Below are 12,934 nucleotides of genomic sequence, written 5' to 3' on the forward strand. Positions count from 1 at the left end.
GATCCGACATTCAAAAAGCCAATTAACTCTCTCCGGCGTCACTTATCCTCCAGGATCCCGTGGTCTTATTTCAATAACCTTTGTTGCAAAAACTTCATTTACAAAGCCCGATATGAAGAGACACTGCACCGCAATAAATGAGACAAGTAATAAAAAGAAACGCACAGGAGGAGGGGCGGACTATTGAATTTCAAGACAATAAGAAGGGCTGTTCACAGGACAATGGTGTTTGGAGAGCGGCTGAGCCAATCCCCTCTCCATAATGATTTATTATATCGTTTTTATATATGTTATATTGAAGCTGTAGATTACAGCCATATTCCATCACTGCAGCTAAGGAAGATGAAGAAGACGTCGTGAATAGAAAATCCTTTCACTGTCTCAATGTGAAGAGACAATACAGTATCAATAACAAACACCGTGTGCCCGCTGTACTCCGATACAGCTGTGTGTTTAGGCATTTTAAACTTCCCACAATTCTTCCAGTCATCTTCTGCAGCTTCGGGAGCAGAGTAACTCTTAGCTTTTACTGTGTTTGTGTTGCTTAAATAGTCATGATGTTGGCTTAATGAATAATTGATGAAAGTTCATGTGTTTATTAGCTAATTCTCATCATCTTCTGTAAAGATTTTACCCCTTTTTTCCTTCCTTTTTGCAATTTCAGTGCAACATTTAAGAATAATTTGTTTTAGCACACCGTACAGAACAGCCTAATTGTGATAGCTGTTTCCTTCAGTGCACACACAACCACACGCACCCACCCACGCACATACACAGAGGCCCCATAATTATTCGTAACCTGCGGTGTATCTTATTTAAGTTTTTTTTCCCCACCCGAATGTCTGTGCTGCATATTAAAAACATTACAACTTTATTTATTAAGGTCTTTTCTTCTAAACAGGTTTCCAAAGTGCTCTGCACATTTATGTAAAGGATATGTTAAATAACACCACAGTGGAGAAACTAAGAAGAGGCACCGCCTAAGACCCGAGCTCTTTCATGGCATGCATTTTTAATTTTTCTTTGCTATTTGGGCTGATTGGGACCTAAATAATGTAAAAACAAAGAATTACCAGATTTTTTTTTACCTAATTTTTGTTTTTGAGAAAGATGAGATCCACATATGAGGACATTTGTTTCAAATTTTGATAGAACAGTGGCAGCATAATGTCCTCTTGAGTGCATATCAGGCCCTTGTAGAGAAAAATTAAGTATTTTGGTCTAGACGTCCCAAAATGTGATGTCCACATATGTGGACACCAGGTCCTAGGAGGTTAAAGACCCAGAAAAACATCTGTCTGTAAAATTGAAAAAAATCAATGATGAAGAGTATATTAAACATTCAGAGACACTATTTATACAGTTCAAATTTAAAAAATAAAAAGATAATCTGCTTTGCTGGGAGTGTGTGTGTTGGTCTCTGCCTATTGGTGCAGTTTAATTTCTGACATCACTATGTTCCAGCTGAGCCACACCCACCCACCTCAAACCAAACAGGAGACGGTCAGAAATTGAAACCTCTACCCAACTTTAAAAAAAACCCAAACTGCTCCATCTTCAACATAAATAATGTATTGCATCATATTAGTATTTTTTTACTTAATATTTTATTAGTAATTATCAGTTAAAGTCCCCAAATTTGTTACATTGACTTGTTATTGCTAAGACTTGCTTACTCCACATTGTATGTTTTTAAAAACATAATAAATATGTGTTTTTATGTTTTAAAAGGAAAAGAAATGTTAGTATCACGGGGGACTATTTTCAGCTGTGGATTAATACACATTTGACTCAATTACAGTGTGTGTGTGTGTGTGTGTGTGTGTGTGTGTGTGTTTACACTAATGAAGGAACATGTTCGCTTACTGATGCTGATATTAGATTTTGAACAACAAAAGAGGTCGATCTCTGTGGTTCAAAGAGTGACATGTCAGCATTCACACACACACACACACACACACACACACACACACACACACACACACACACACGTACGTTAGTAGAATCAATTCATTGCTTATTTTTCATTTGATGTGTTGAAGAAATAATATAAAAGATTACCAACATTATTTCTAATAAATTCCTATCAAAGAGGCTTCATATATAAATATTTAGCAGTTCATATATAGAAGCTTCATTATCAGTGAGCTAATAATCAACCTCCTGACTAATATATGCTAAACTAATATATGCTAAACTATTTATGCGGGACTCTGCTTGGCTCGCACTGTCATCTAACTGCCACGTTGCTTTGAGGGAAACTTAATTATTGCCTAGACCCGATCATGATAATTAACTGATGAAATTCAGGCGGATAATTAATTCCAAAACGAAGTAAAGTTAGTACTCGCAAGTAATCTCGAGAAGGTGTATCATCGAAAAAGTGCACGCGCATGTGTGTTATAGACTTCGGCGTGTGTGTGCGTGACACATGCTATCCTGTCTTTGCCATTGCCCGCCTGCAGTGGTGAGGTTAGTTTTTAGATATCATCTCTCCTTCCTTCTCCCTGCCACTAGAATCTGAAACTGAATATAACATTTTATCATCCACAGCATAAACCTGATAAGCCCTGTCCCTGCCTCTGTGCCAGTCTCCTCACTGCCATCATTACTCACTGTGGCTCTGACATCGAGTTAGCACACAGCTCAGGGCATGCTGCACCGTTCATGATGTGCCCTCATTCCTCCCACCTATTATATCAGTGGCGTGAGGGGGGATGCAAAGCTCCCGGTGAACAAGTGCTGAATTTAGAATAAGGCTCGTCAGTGTAGCTGCTGACGATTAACTGTCATTACTTGAGAAATTGCTGCATATACTGGAAAACTGACAGGGATGGTGTGCATTCAAACAGCAGCCTTGATGTTTGCACACACACTTACACATACACATCACGTGAATATTCTGTGAGCTTTGTTGCAACCTGTGATATAAACACGCTCTTTACCTGCAGTCACATACGTCCACTGAAGACAGACAGCAGCAGCTTGTCTTTTGTCTTGCGACATCAAGCAAAGCAAAGATCTTTTGAAAATCTTTATGCCAGGAGCTGTTTAATTGGAGTAAGTCGACTGTGTCCACATCCTTAAAATTTCAAATCCGTTTCATTTTCTTCACCTTGTTAGACTGCACAGCGGTTTGACCTGGTTAATTGGTGCTGACACAAATAACCACACAGTTGCACAACGCAGTGCTGGTAAACTAGGCGAAGGACAGCAGGACCTTGGGTAAGCTACAGAGAAGATGTACTTCATGACAGTAGACTAATCATGAGCTCTGGTAAGGTCTCTGTTTAAAGCTAAAAAAAGCTCATGCTACTTTGTGCAAAAGCGAAAAGGTGGGAACTAAAACAGCCAGCAGTTTCAAGGATACATACATGCTAAATCAGGGGACTTTGTTTGCTTTACTTTTCTTTATAAGAGTTAAAAGTTAGACCCGGCAGCTGGTCACCTTGCTTAACTACTAATGTCAGTTAAATAGTACTACAGTCGAGCTTGTTAACACTAGCTAGCATTATTCTTCATAAGCTACTGGTCATTTTCATAGACTATGTAAAAGAAGTGGATGCAGGATCTGTGTCTAAAAAGTAAAGGCAGTGCAGATGTGTCCTACATTTGCATTCTTTGTAATGGCCAGCAGGAGGCAGTTCTACTGGCTCCTAAACAGTCTGAGGTTTTAGAAGTCTATGGGAAAGCTATGTTACTTTTCCCTTTGTTTATAATCTCCGTTAGCATTTTCCTAAGTAGTGTATAATCTCAATCACTAGTTTCAAGTCTTCTTTAAAACATCAGTGTTCATTTTCGTAAATTATAGTCCCATGTAGGAGAAAATAGAGCATAAAGCAAGTCGCTAGGATGCAGTGCCCTTGGATTCTCAGCTACATCCACTCCTTCTCTTTTGACATCTGGTTTAAAAAAAAAAAAAAAACACATCAGAAGCCAAATGCTCAACTCAAGACTTCAAAAACCAATATCACAACAGTTACATCTACTTTTATAGATTCCATAGTCACATCAGTGTAGCTGTACTAAAACCCCCATTTTTATGCTTCATTTCTTTAAATAAAAAGATAAAGATTGTTAGAAAGAAACTGTATGATAAGATAAACTATGCAAGCAATGAGAAGATCATTGGCGTTATAAAGAGATTCGTTCAGAAATCAGACAGTGAGATATCACACACTCTCTTCAGTTTGCTTCAGTTCTCTATCTCTTTCCCCCATACAGACATAAACACTCTCACAGATATTTCTATGAATTAATCCATGGTTTTATTAAAAATTGTAGTTAAGGCTCCTTACCTGTCTGTGTATTTTACAGCTATTCATGCAAATTGACGCCCTTTATCCCAAGAGGTTCGGAACCTGGACTGACTATGCCAAAAAATACTGCAATGCCCATTACAGGTGACATTTTTCTAAATTTCTGCATATTTTATTGTTGTTCCTATTAACATGAACCGCAATGCTAGTTTACATTTTATATAACTGTATTTGTGTGTTATGTCAGCATTTTTGTTATTCAAATGCACTTTGTTTATATCGTCCAGAGTATTACCCAAGAACATGATATTAATAGTACCTAGAGCTAGGAGAGTGTTAGCTTAGCCAAGCATAAAGACAGGAAGCTAGAGTAAATAGATAGCTCCTAGCTTTCTCTTCACAGCATACACTCCACAACAATTTTAATATTGAAATTGGGAAGCATTATTGTCGTATTGATTTGCCTGTTTTAACCTAGTATTACTCCGCATGGTATCACGCACATTTCTATGCCTCGACAGCTAGGGATAGAAGCGTTAGCGACGCTGAAAGCTATATTTATGTTCAATTTAAGTAGAACTGCCACATCTTCCATACCACACAGTGAAAATGAGACACACAGGTGTTGGGTTAGCATATCTCTAACCTTTTGTAGAATTGAGGTTGTGTGGTGTATCTGAAAACATATGTACAACAGAAAAATTAAAACTTATTCAGGTACAGGGTTTTGGGTCTTGATCTCTCTGCAGCTCCTTAAAAGGATATTTCAAATTTGACGTTTACTCAGACAGGATGAGCTGATCAGGTTTTGGAGATGGGTGGTCATAAAAGTCTCTGTGACCTTTTTAACCATTTTTGTGACCTGCCAGGAAATTTCACACGCATAGCATAGTGAAGTAGTGCTATTTAAACCACGTGCACAGTGAATTTGTGATATTCAGGGCTACCATTTCTTTGGCCATTATTCAACACTATTATTCAGGAACAGAAGGGACGATTGTGAGCACGTTTTATGTTGGGTCAGAAACCAGAAACTGAATTTGTGGCACTAATCTTTAAAAAATCTTTAATTAAATTCCTTAAATCAAAGTCTTTGCTTTATTTAGTTTGGACAGGTGTAGAAATGAAGTGCAACCTGATTGATGGTGGAGGCATACAACTCATTTACGGTGGTAACTGTACATTGATGAAAATTGATTGACACAAATCAGATGTTATTGAATCCGCACCTTTTGAACCTATCTTACTGTGCCTGCATTTAAGTCCACTATCACCAGATTGAAGTGTACTCATTCACTGTTTATCTGCAGTTCTGTGGAATTAGCACAGTTTCAGTCCTTCTCACCTACCATTTAATTGTGTCTGCTGGGATAAGCCGGCCTATACCTGAGCCTGGATTGGTGGTGCTGCTGAGTTGATGGTTTGTTGTCAAAGCCAGACTGCAACTGAAGCCAAGCGCTAAATGCCAACTGGCTGCCAGTTTACAGTGATGATTGGTTACATGTGTGAACAAACACATCAAATGCATTGTTTTGGATGTCCATCAAAGTCAGCAGCTCGGTCAGGGAATGGCTTGGCGCCATTAAATATAATGCTTTGTGTCTAAGAGCGCTTGGTGTGGCTGGGGAATGCCTTTCTAAGTCACACGTATGCACTCTCTCACGCACACTCAGAGGAGTGCAAGGCGGTGCCATCTGAGTGCAATCTTCCCTTCTTGTTTCTTACATAAAGTTGAGGTTGCTGTGGGAAACGGCAGCAGCAGAGGTGAAAGGAAAAACAGCACTGCAGCTGGAGAGATGCTGGTTCAAATCTGCACACAAGGGGGAAACATTATTTTAGAAAGAATGAGTTAGTTTCCCATCCTACACCAATTACAGCTTTAAACAGAGAAGTGTGAAACAGCCAATTTTGGCAGTGCCTTGTTAAGTTTGTCCACACTTCCAGCCAATATGGCAGATAACCAGCCTTTGTGTGGGGGGCCAGTTCTATTCTAAAAGTCCATTTGGCTGATGAATTGTGAAAGTTGCCCGTGAGTTTTGGAATAAACCTGCTGCTGTGGCCATTAGGCAAAATAGTTTCCTGCTTTGCAAAGTGCCCTTAAGCAAAAAGGCAAAAAAGAAGATTCCCCAACTGCTCCAACAGAGCTGCTTAACAGTAAACGATGGAAGGCTGTTCTAGTGCTGGGCAGCTCCCAGGTGGGAATGTTTAAATGTTTAACTATTCCTTCAAGGCACTGCTGCAAGTAAATAAGTGTGGTTTCTTGGGAAGTGCATCTCAGTTAGAGGTGTGTGTATAAAAAAGTTAGCAGGCACAACTTCATCACTTATTTATTCTCTCACAGGTATTTTGGGCCTCGCAGGCAGTGGGACTGTCGCGGGGCGTCCAACTTGGAGGAGCTGCACCAGCGGCTGAGTCAGATCATGATCCGTCGTCTCAAAGCTGATGTGCTCAGTCAGCTGCCCCCCAAAATCCGCCAACGTATCCCCTTTGACCTGCCCAAGGAAGCTGCAAAGGTAGACGTGGGTGACGCACGTCACATGTGAAGACAAGTAATATGTATTTGTGTAGTTTCTGTAGTATATTTGGACTACAGATGAATCATGAACTGGTTGTTTGGTCAGCTGATAATAATCTGTGCATTCTATTTTGTAAGATAAAAGAAAAAAGAGTGCCTGTTAAGTTGGACAGTTTCCAGATTTTTTTAAAAGTGGAGTTATTATTTATTTTAAATGTTCTGATTTAATTGATCTATTGTGACAACTTCTCAAAATTCTCAACACCTCTGAGTCATTGGAACGCTCAGTGCAAGTCTTGACATCTCCCGTCTGACTCGTGGACCTCGTTGCTTTTGAAGGACGTTTTTTTTAGAATATAAATTTATGTCAAACATTATGTCTTTGTTTCTGTAACCACGCAGCAACACGTCGCTGGCAGCTCCATTCACGTTATCTAATTCTTTCAGCTACTGACAAAGCTAAATCAGTCCTGTTTTCAGAGCTCTGCGGTGTCAAGGTCTGCTTGTATCCTTTTGTATAAAACTCGCCCACAATCGGCAGAGCAGAAGCGAGTTTGGCGAATCCAACTCGAAGAGGGTCATGTGAGAAAACCTCTGAAAAAAGTGTGAGAGATTTCTGCTGAATAAAAACAAATATTTTCACATGTGTTTATTATAGCAAACGGAATATTTGCAAGTTTATGGTTTTACAAAACCAGCATGTAGATGAGGTCACTTTGTGCAATTTCCTGATATTTTATAGACAAACAATGAACCGATTAACTAATAATTAAGCACAGTTCCTCAGTTAATCAGTCTCCTTTGGCCTCACTGTGAGGAGCTGTGCTGCTGCACTTGGTTCAGTCACCTGGTTATTTCTTTCTCAGAGAAAAATGCCTGTTACTCCTTTAAGATTAAATAACTCTCTGTTAGTCTAAGCTTAGCAATGAGGTCTCTGTGTGCTTGCTATTTTTCCTCCATCATATAGAAGATACCAGGGTATTTGTAGAGTAAAGGTCATGTTTTGTGTGTAGGTGTTTGGATCTCTTTTAGCTTCCCCAAAGTTGTAGTTGCGGTTTCTGCCTCCCACGCTGCACTGGATCCATGTGAATGTACACGTGAATGCCAATATGGCTTTGGCCCGGCTTGTGCGCAAATTAGTGTGTCTCCTCTGCTCTATGCATAGGTCACTGAGGTCAAGGATTACCAGTAGTTAGTTTCCAACTGGAAGCACCCACAGCAGCACACACTCAGAAACATCCACTGAGAGGCTTTTGTTACATTTTCTATCATTCAGTTTGTTTTCAGAAAAGCTGGAAGGCTGTATAAAATGAAAGCATAATCACCTGATTTGAAATCCATCTAAAATCTGTATTTATTTGGAAATAACACAAAAACAACATATCAGATGTTGAAGCTTCTTCGTCTTCTTCTCTTGCCTTCTCCCTTTAGGGCTTGCCAAAGCAGATCGTCTGCCTCCATATCATCCTATCCCTGCTATTGTCCTCTGTTAACCAAACCCTCTGCATACGCCCCTTCACTGCATCCACTCTGAGGTCTTCCTCCTGCCTGGTCCAAAATGCTCATACTGAGCTGTCCCTCTGATGCACTCCAAAACCTAACATCTTCAACTCTGCCACTTCCAGCTCAGCCATTGCATTACATCACTACCAACTTCACACTTCCATTTTAGATACTCAACAAAACCTAAACCCGAGTAAATGACATCATCGTGATGTTTATCAACTTCCTCTGTTAGGCCAGGCTTTCTGCTTCAGCGTGCGTGTATGTCGGTTATTCATGCAGTGAGCACCACCTACTCCCGTCAGAGTCAGAAACTTTATATTAAGATGCACATGAGCTGCAGAACGTTTTTGTTTTGTCAATTAATGTTCATTGTGGGCGACCGTGGCTCAGGGAAGCGTATCTGTAACCGGAAGGTCGCCGGTTCGATCCCTGGGCTCTCTGTCCTGGTCGTTGTGTCCTTGGGCAAGACACTTTACCCTACTGGTGTTGGCCAGAGGGGCCGATGGCGCGATATGGCAGCCTCGCTTCTGTCAGTCTGCCCCAGGGCAGCTGTGGCTACAACTGTAGCTGCCTCCACCAGTGTATGAATGTGAGAGTGAATGAATAATGGAATTGTAAAGCGCTTTGAGGGCCTCGAAAAGCGCTGTATAAATCCAATCCATTATTATTATTATTATCGTGCATCATCAGTAAAATAAATATGTTACATTATTGCTCGATGTGCTCTCTGTGCTGCTGTTTATTTCTAACATCACATCAGCACATTAGAAACTTTCTAAAGCGAGACACATTTCAACATTAAATATTACTCAGTGTTTCAAGTGTGACTCTGCCCCATAACCTAACGAACGAGACTTGTTGCCAGATCAAAGTGAGATGAAGTGTTTGATTGGAAATTTTTGGCAATAAATAGCCTCAAGATCATAACGATCCGTTTTCTAATCTGACCTCTATTAGCTGCAGTTTGAGCAGCGTTGAGGAGACTTAGCAGGATGAGGATCAAACATTAAAAACATTTCTGCATGACCAACTGGATCCATACAAATTCCAGTGAAAATGTGACACACAGTTTACACTGCTTCAACTTTACGGCTGGGATTCATTTGGTTTTATCAGTACGATATGGCTCATTAGGTTCCTTGTATAAAATGTATTCCTGCAGCAGATAATATATATAGCACTTAGAGCTTACTGTAAATAAAAAAAAAGTCTGTGAAAGTGTGTTGTTTCCAGATGATTTAAGTCAAAGCTCTGAACATAACCTGCTACAGACAGTTCTGTGTTCAGAATAAGTTTTGAGAAATTACTGAGAACTTGATTTGCAGCTTAACATAGCGTGCTAACCCATCAATCGTGTTCTATAGTACAGTATACGCCTTTGGTTAAAGAAGAGAGAAGCCATGTGATCCTCCTTGATGATGTCAGATACACTTTCATATGACCATCACTATTAAACACTAAATGATATATACTGAGCAGGGATAAGATTATGACCACTGACAGGTGAAATGAATAACTGATAATCTCTTCATCATGGCACCTGTTCGTGGGTGGGACATATTAGGGAGTGTTAGAAGCAGGAAAGATGGGCAACCGTAAGGATTTGGGCCAGTTTGACATGGAGCCAGACTGTGATGGGTAGATGGCTAGTTCTCAAAAACTGCAGCTTTTGTGGGGTGTTGCCAGTCTGCAGTGGTCAGTATCTATCAAAAGTGAAGGAACGGTGATGAACCAGTGGCAGCGTCATGGGGCCTAGGCTCATTGATGCATGTGGGGTGAGGACCAAAGGCAGAATGCACGATGGGAATAAGCTACCCAAAGAAACCTTGGGTCCTGCCATTCACATGGATGTTACTTTGACACGTAGCACCCACCTAAGCCTTGTTTCAGACCACGTACACCCTTTCGTGGAAACAGTGCTCCTTGGTGGCTGAGGCCTCTTTCAGCAGGATAATGGGCCCTGTCACAGAGCAAAAGTGGTTCATGAATGGTTATAGGAACCCAACAACGAGTTTGAGGGGTGTACTTCACCTCCAAATTCTCTGATCTCAATCCAATCAAGAATCTGTGGGATTTGCTGGACAAACAAGTCCGATCCTTGAAGGTCCGACCTTGCAACTTACCGGACTTAAACGATCTGTTTGCTAACATTTTGGTGCAGATTCCACAGCTCCCCTTCAGGGGTCTATTGAAGTCCAAGCATCGATGGGGCCAGGCCAACACACTATTAAATGCTTCATAATGTAATGCCTGGTTGTGTGTGTGTGTGTGTGTGTGTGTGTGTGTGTGTATATATATATATATATATATATATATATATATATATATATATATATATATATACACACACACACACACACAATTGGCTAATATATATTGGCTATTCAGACCTGTACCACCTTCAAGGTGGAAACATTTGACACATCTTGAGATGAAAAACAGCTGAAACCGTGTATTAAACACTAACAAGAAAACATATTTTCTTCTTCAAAAAGAAATCTAATTTTTTTAACATTTGATATAAAATATCTGCATTATTTTTATTTATATATAAGCTTCAAATGTTTTGGAAGTCATTGCATTCTGTTTTTATGGGCACATATTGCAGATACAGCATCCCAACTTTTTTGGAAACAGTCTCGTATTAGCAGGAGTGGAAAATGCTGCAGGAGCTTTTTCTGTGCTAATTACTCACTGAGCCATCGCAGGAATGACACAACAATGAGTTTCTTAAAAAGTGATGATCTAGGATTTTTACCCCTATTCTCCCTAAATGTTAGGGGACAGTAATTGGGGACTAAATATGGTTGGTGGGTGTTTTTTGTTATTTTACATAGAGCCACCAATTAAGCCACATGTTGTAAAGATTCGTGTCATGTGTTGGAGTTGCTCTCTCTCATCTGCATTGGGCTGAAACAAGATGCGTAATATCCTCAGAGAAAACGACCTCGGAGATCATTTTTCTTTGGTGGGAAAACAAAAGAGCACGGGTTGTTCTGCTTTGCAGTTTTTGCCTTTATTTTTGTTCGTGAGACAAATCTGCAAGTTTTTTTTGGTTTTTTTTTAACACATTTCTGCTAAGAAGAATAGACAGGCGTTTCATCCTCACAGCTAAATGGACTGGTTTCAGAGATGAGAAAAGGAAGTGTGAAACAGCCAGTCACCCGAATCCACATCCATTTTGCCTCCCACAGGCAGGAAAATGTGAACAATATAAAACATAAAAGACCGAGTGGACGTTATTTTCCCTCTAAACAAACTGTCTTTTTGAAGCCTCATTTTGCTAACTGACAATATATACTGTACTGTATCTGTATACCAGGAGCACTCACCAGTTCATTCCTCCTATCTCATTTTACTCCCTAATGATGGCTTTTATCTTCCACAGCCAGACACTTTTTATGCCCCACCTGCCCTTTACATTTTCAGCCTTGGCCTTTAGTCAGTGTTAGTCTGGTGAATATCATCGAGGGTGGAGTGCTTAGCCACTCAGGGTTTTTTTTTTCCTCTAGCACATTATAAAGAAATGCCTGAATGTACAGTTTTAATTAGGAAAAAAGCACGGCTCCAACTGTGTTTATGTAGGTGCTTCTGAGTGAAACATCTGAGGGCGAAAAACATGAAGGAAGCGCAGCTTTGTGCTCCAGCAATACGATACTATTTATTCATTCAGCCGTCCTTGACTTTGACGAGGTTTCGAAGCCACTGAAATGCAAATTTTTTCACTAAATGGTGCAAAGCTTTCATGTAAGGAGTCCAGAAAACACAGTGCGGGAAATGCAGTCGTGAAACTTGCTTCCCGACGAAGCCTGTGCGTGCATTAATAGGGTTTCTCTCCAGTTCTCACACCTCTTCCTCCCCCCCCTTCCCCTCTTTGACCCACCTCACCATTATGTGTATGTATGTGCTTAATCAGGCGCAGCCCACCTCCACCTTCCATCGCTCTGCCATATGGTTCACAGTTTTGCATCATTTGATATGCAGCGCTTTAAGAAAGTGTTTGTTGCTGCTGAATTTTTTTACACATTCACTGCTGTCAGACATTGCAGCTTGAATTAAGACAGCGAGGTGATGAACAAGAGGCCCAAAATAAGCTCCAATCACAAAGCAATTCAAAGTTAGCAGTTTGGAGGTTGAAAAAGCCAAGGAACTTGACAACTATTTCCAAGCCGAATTTATTGCAGAAGGATTGACTCAAACTTTCCCCGTGCTACTTTTCATGCCCGATTTCTATATAATTACCTTGTCTTGTACTAGAAAGTCTTAAAAAAGAAAAACATGCTGTTCCTGAGTGGTGTTTTTATGATAAACAAGGCTAACCTACATGTCGGCAACAAATGCAGAGCTTCTCTGTGTGTCTTGTTTATGAGTGGGGAGGCAGCATATGCTGCTCTTCGCTGGCAGCCTTTCCCACTGCGATCCTCTCCCACTCTCCTCTCCCGCCTTAAATACTTCTCGCCAATCACCTTGAGAGTACGCGAGGCGTCTTTGATTTATTGTACCGGCCGGGCTGCTTCTCCATCTTCGACCCCGACTTGTCACAAGGCAGCTATAATTGGGAGATGCTCGTGACCCACCTAACACAGCAGCCCAGTCGGAGGGGGTGGCATCCTTGGGAATTCTCCATCTCTCTCGCTCTCTATCGCTGGCATTT

At 40.6% G+C, this 12,934-nt stretch overlaps 1 protein-coding gene across 7 annotated transcripts in view; it reads left to right on the forward strand.

The window, feature by feature from the left end:
• zranb3 (zinc finger, RAN-binding domain containing 3) overlaps nucleotides 1-12,934 on the forward strand; it is a 122,100-nt gene that overhangs the window by 21,256 nt on the left and 87,910 nt on the right. For all 7 annotated transcript variants that reach the window (XM_076880354.1, XM_076880353.1, XM_076880357.1 and 4 more), the window contains exons 6-7: nucleotides 4,318-4,403; nucleotides 6,601-6,772. In XM_076880354.1, coding sequence (XP_076736469.1) covers nucleotides 4,318-4,403; nucleotides 6,601-6,772 — 258 coding nt within the window. The remainder of the gene's footprint in view (nucleotides 1-4,317; nucleotides 4,404-6,600; nucleotides 6,773-12,934) is intronic.

Source organism: Maylandia zebra, linkage group LG23 (assembly GCF_041146795.1).
Source record: "Maylandia zebra isolate NMK-2024a linkage group LG23, Mzebra_GT3a, whole genome shotgun sequence".
Lineage (NCBI taxonomy): Eukaryota > Metazoa > Chordata > Actinopteri > Cichliformes > Cichlidae > Maylandia > Maylandia zebra.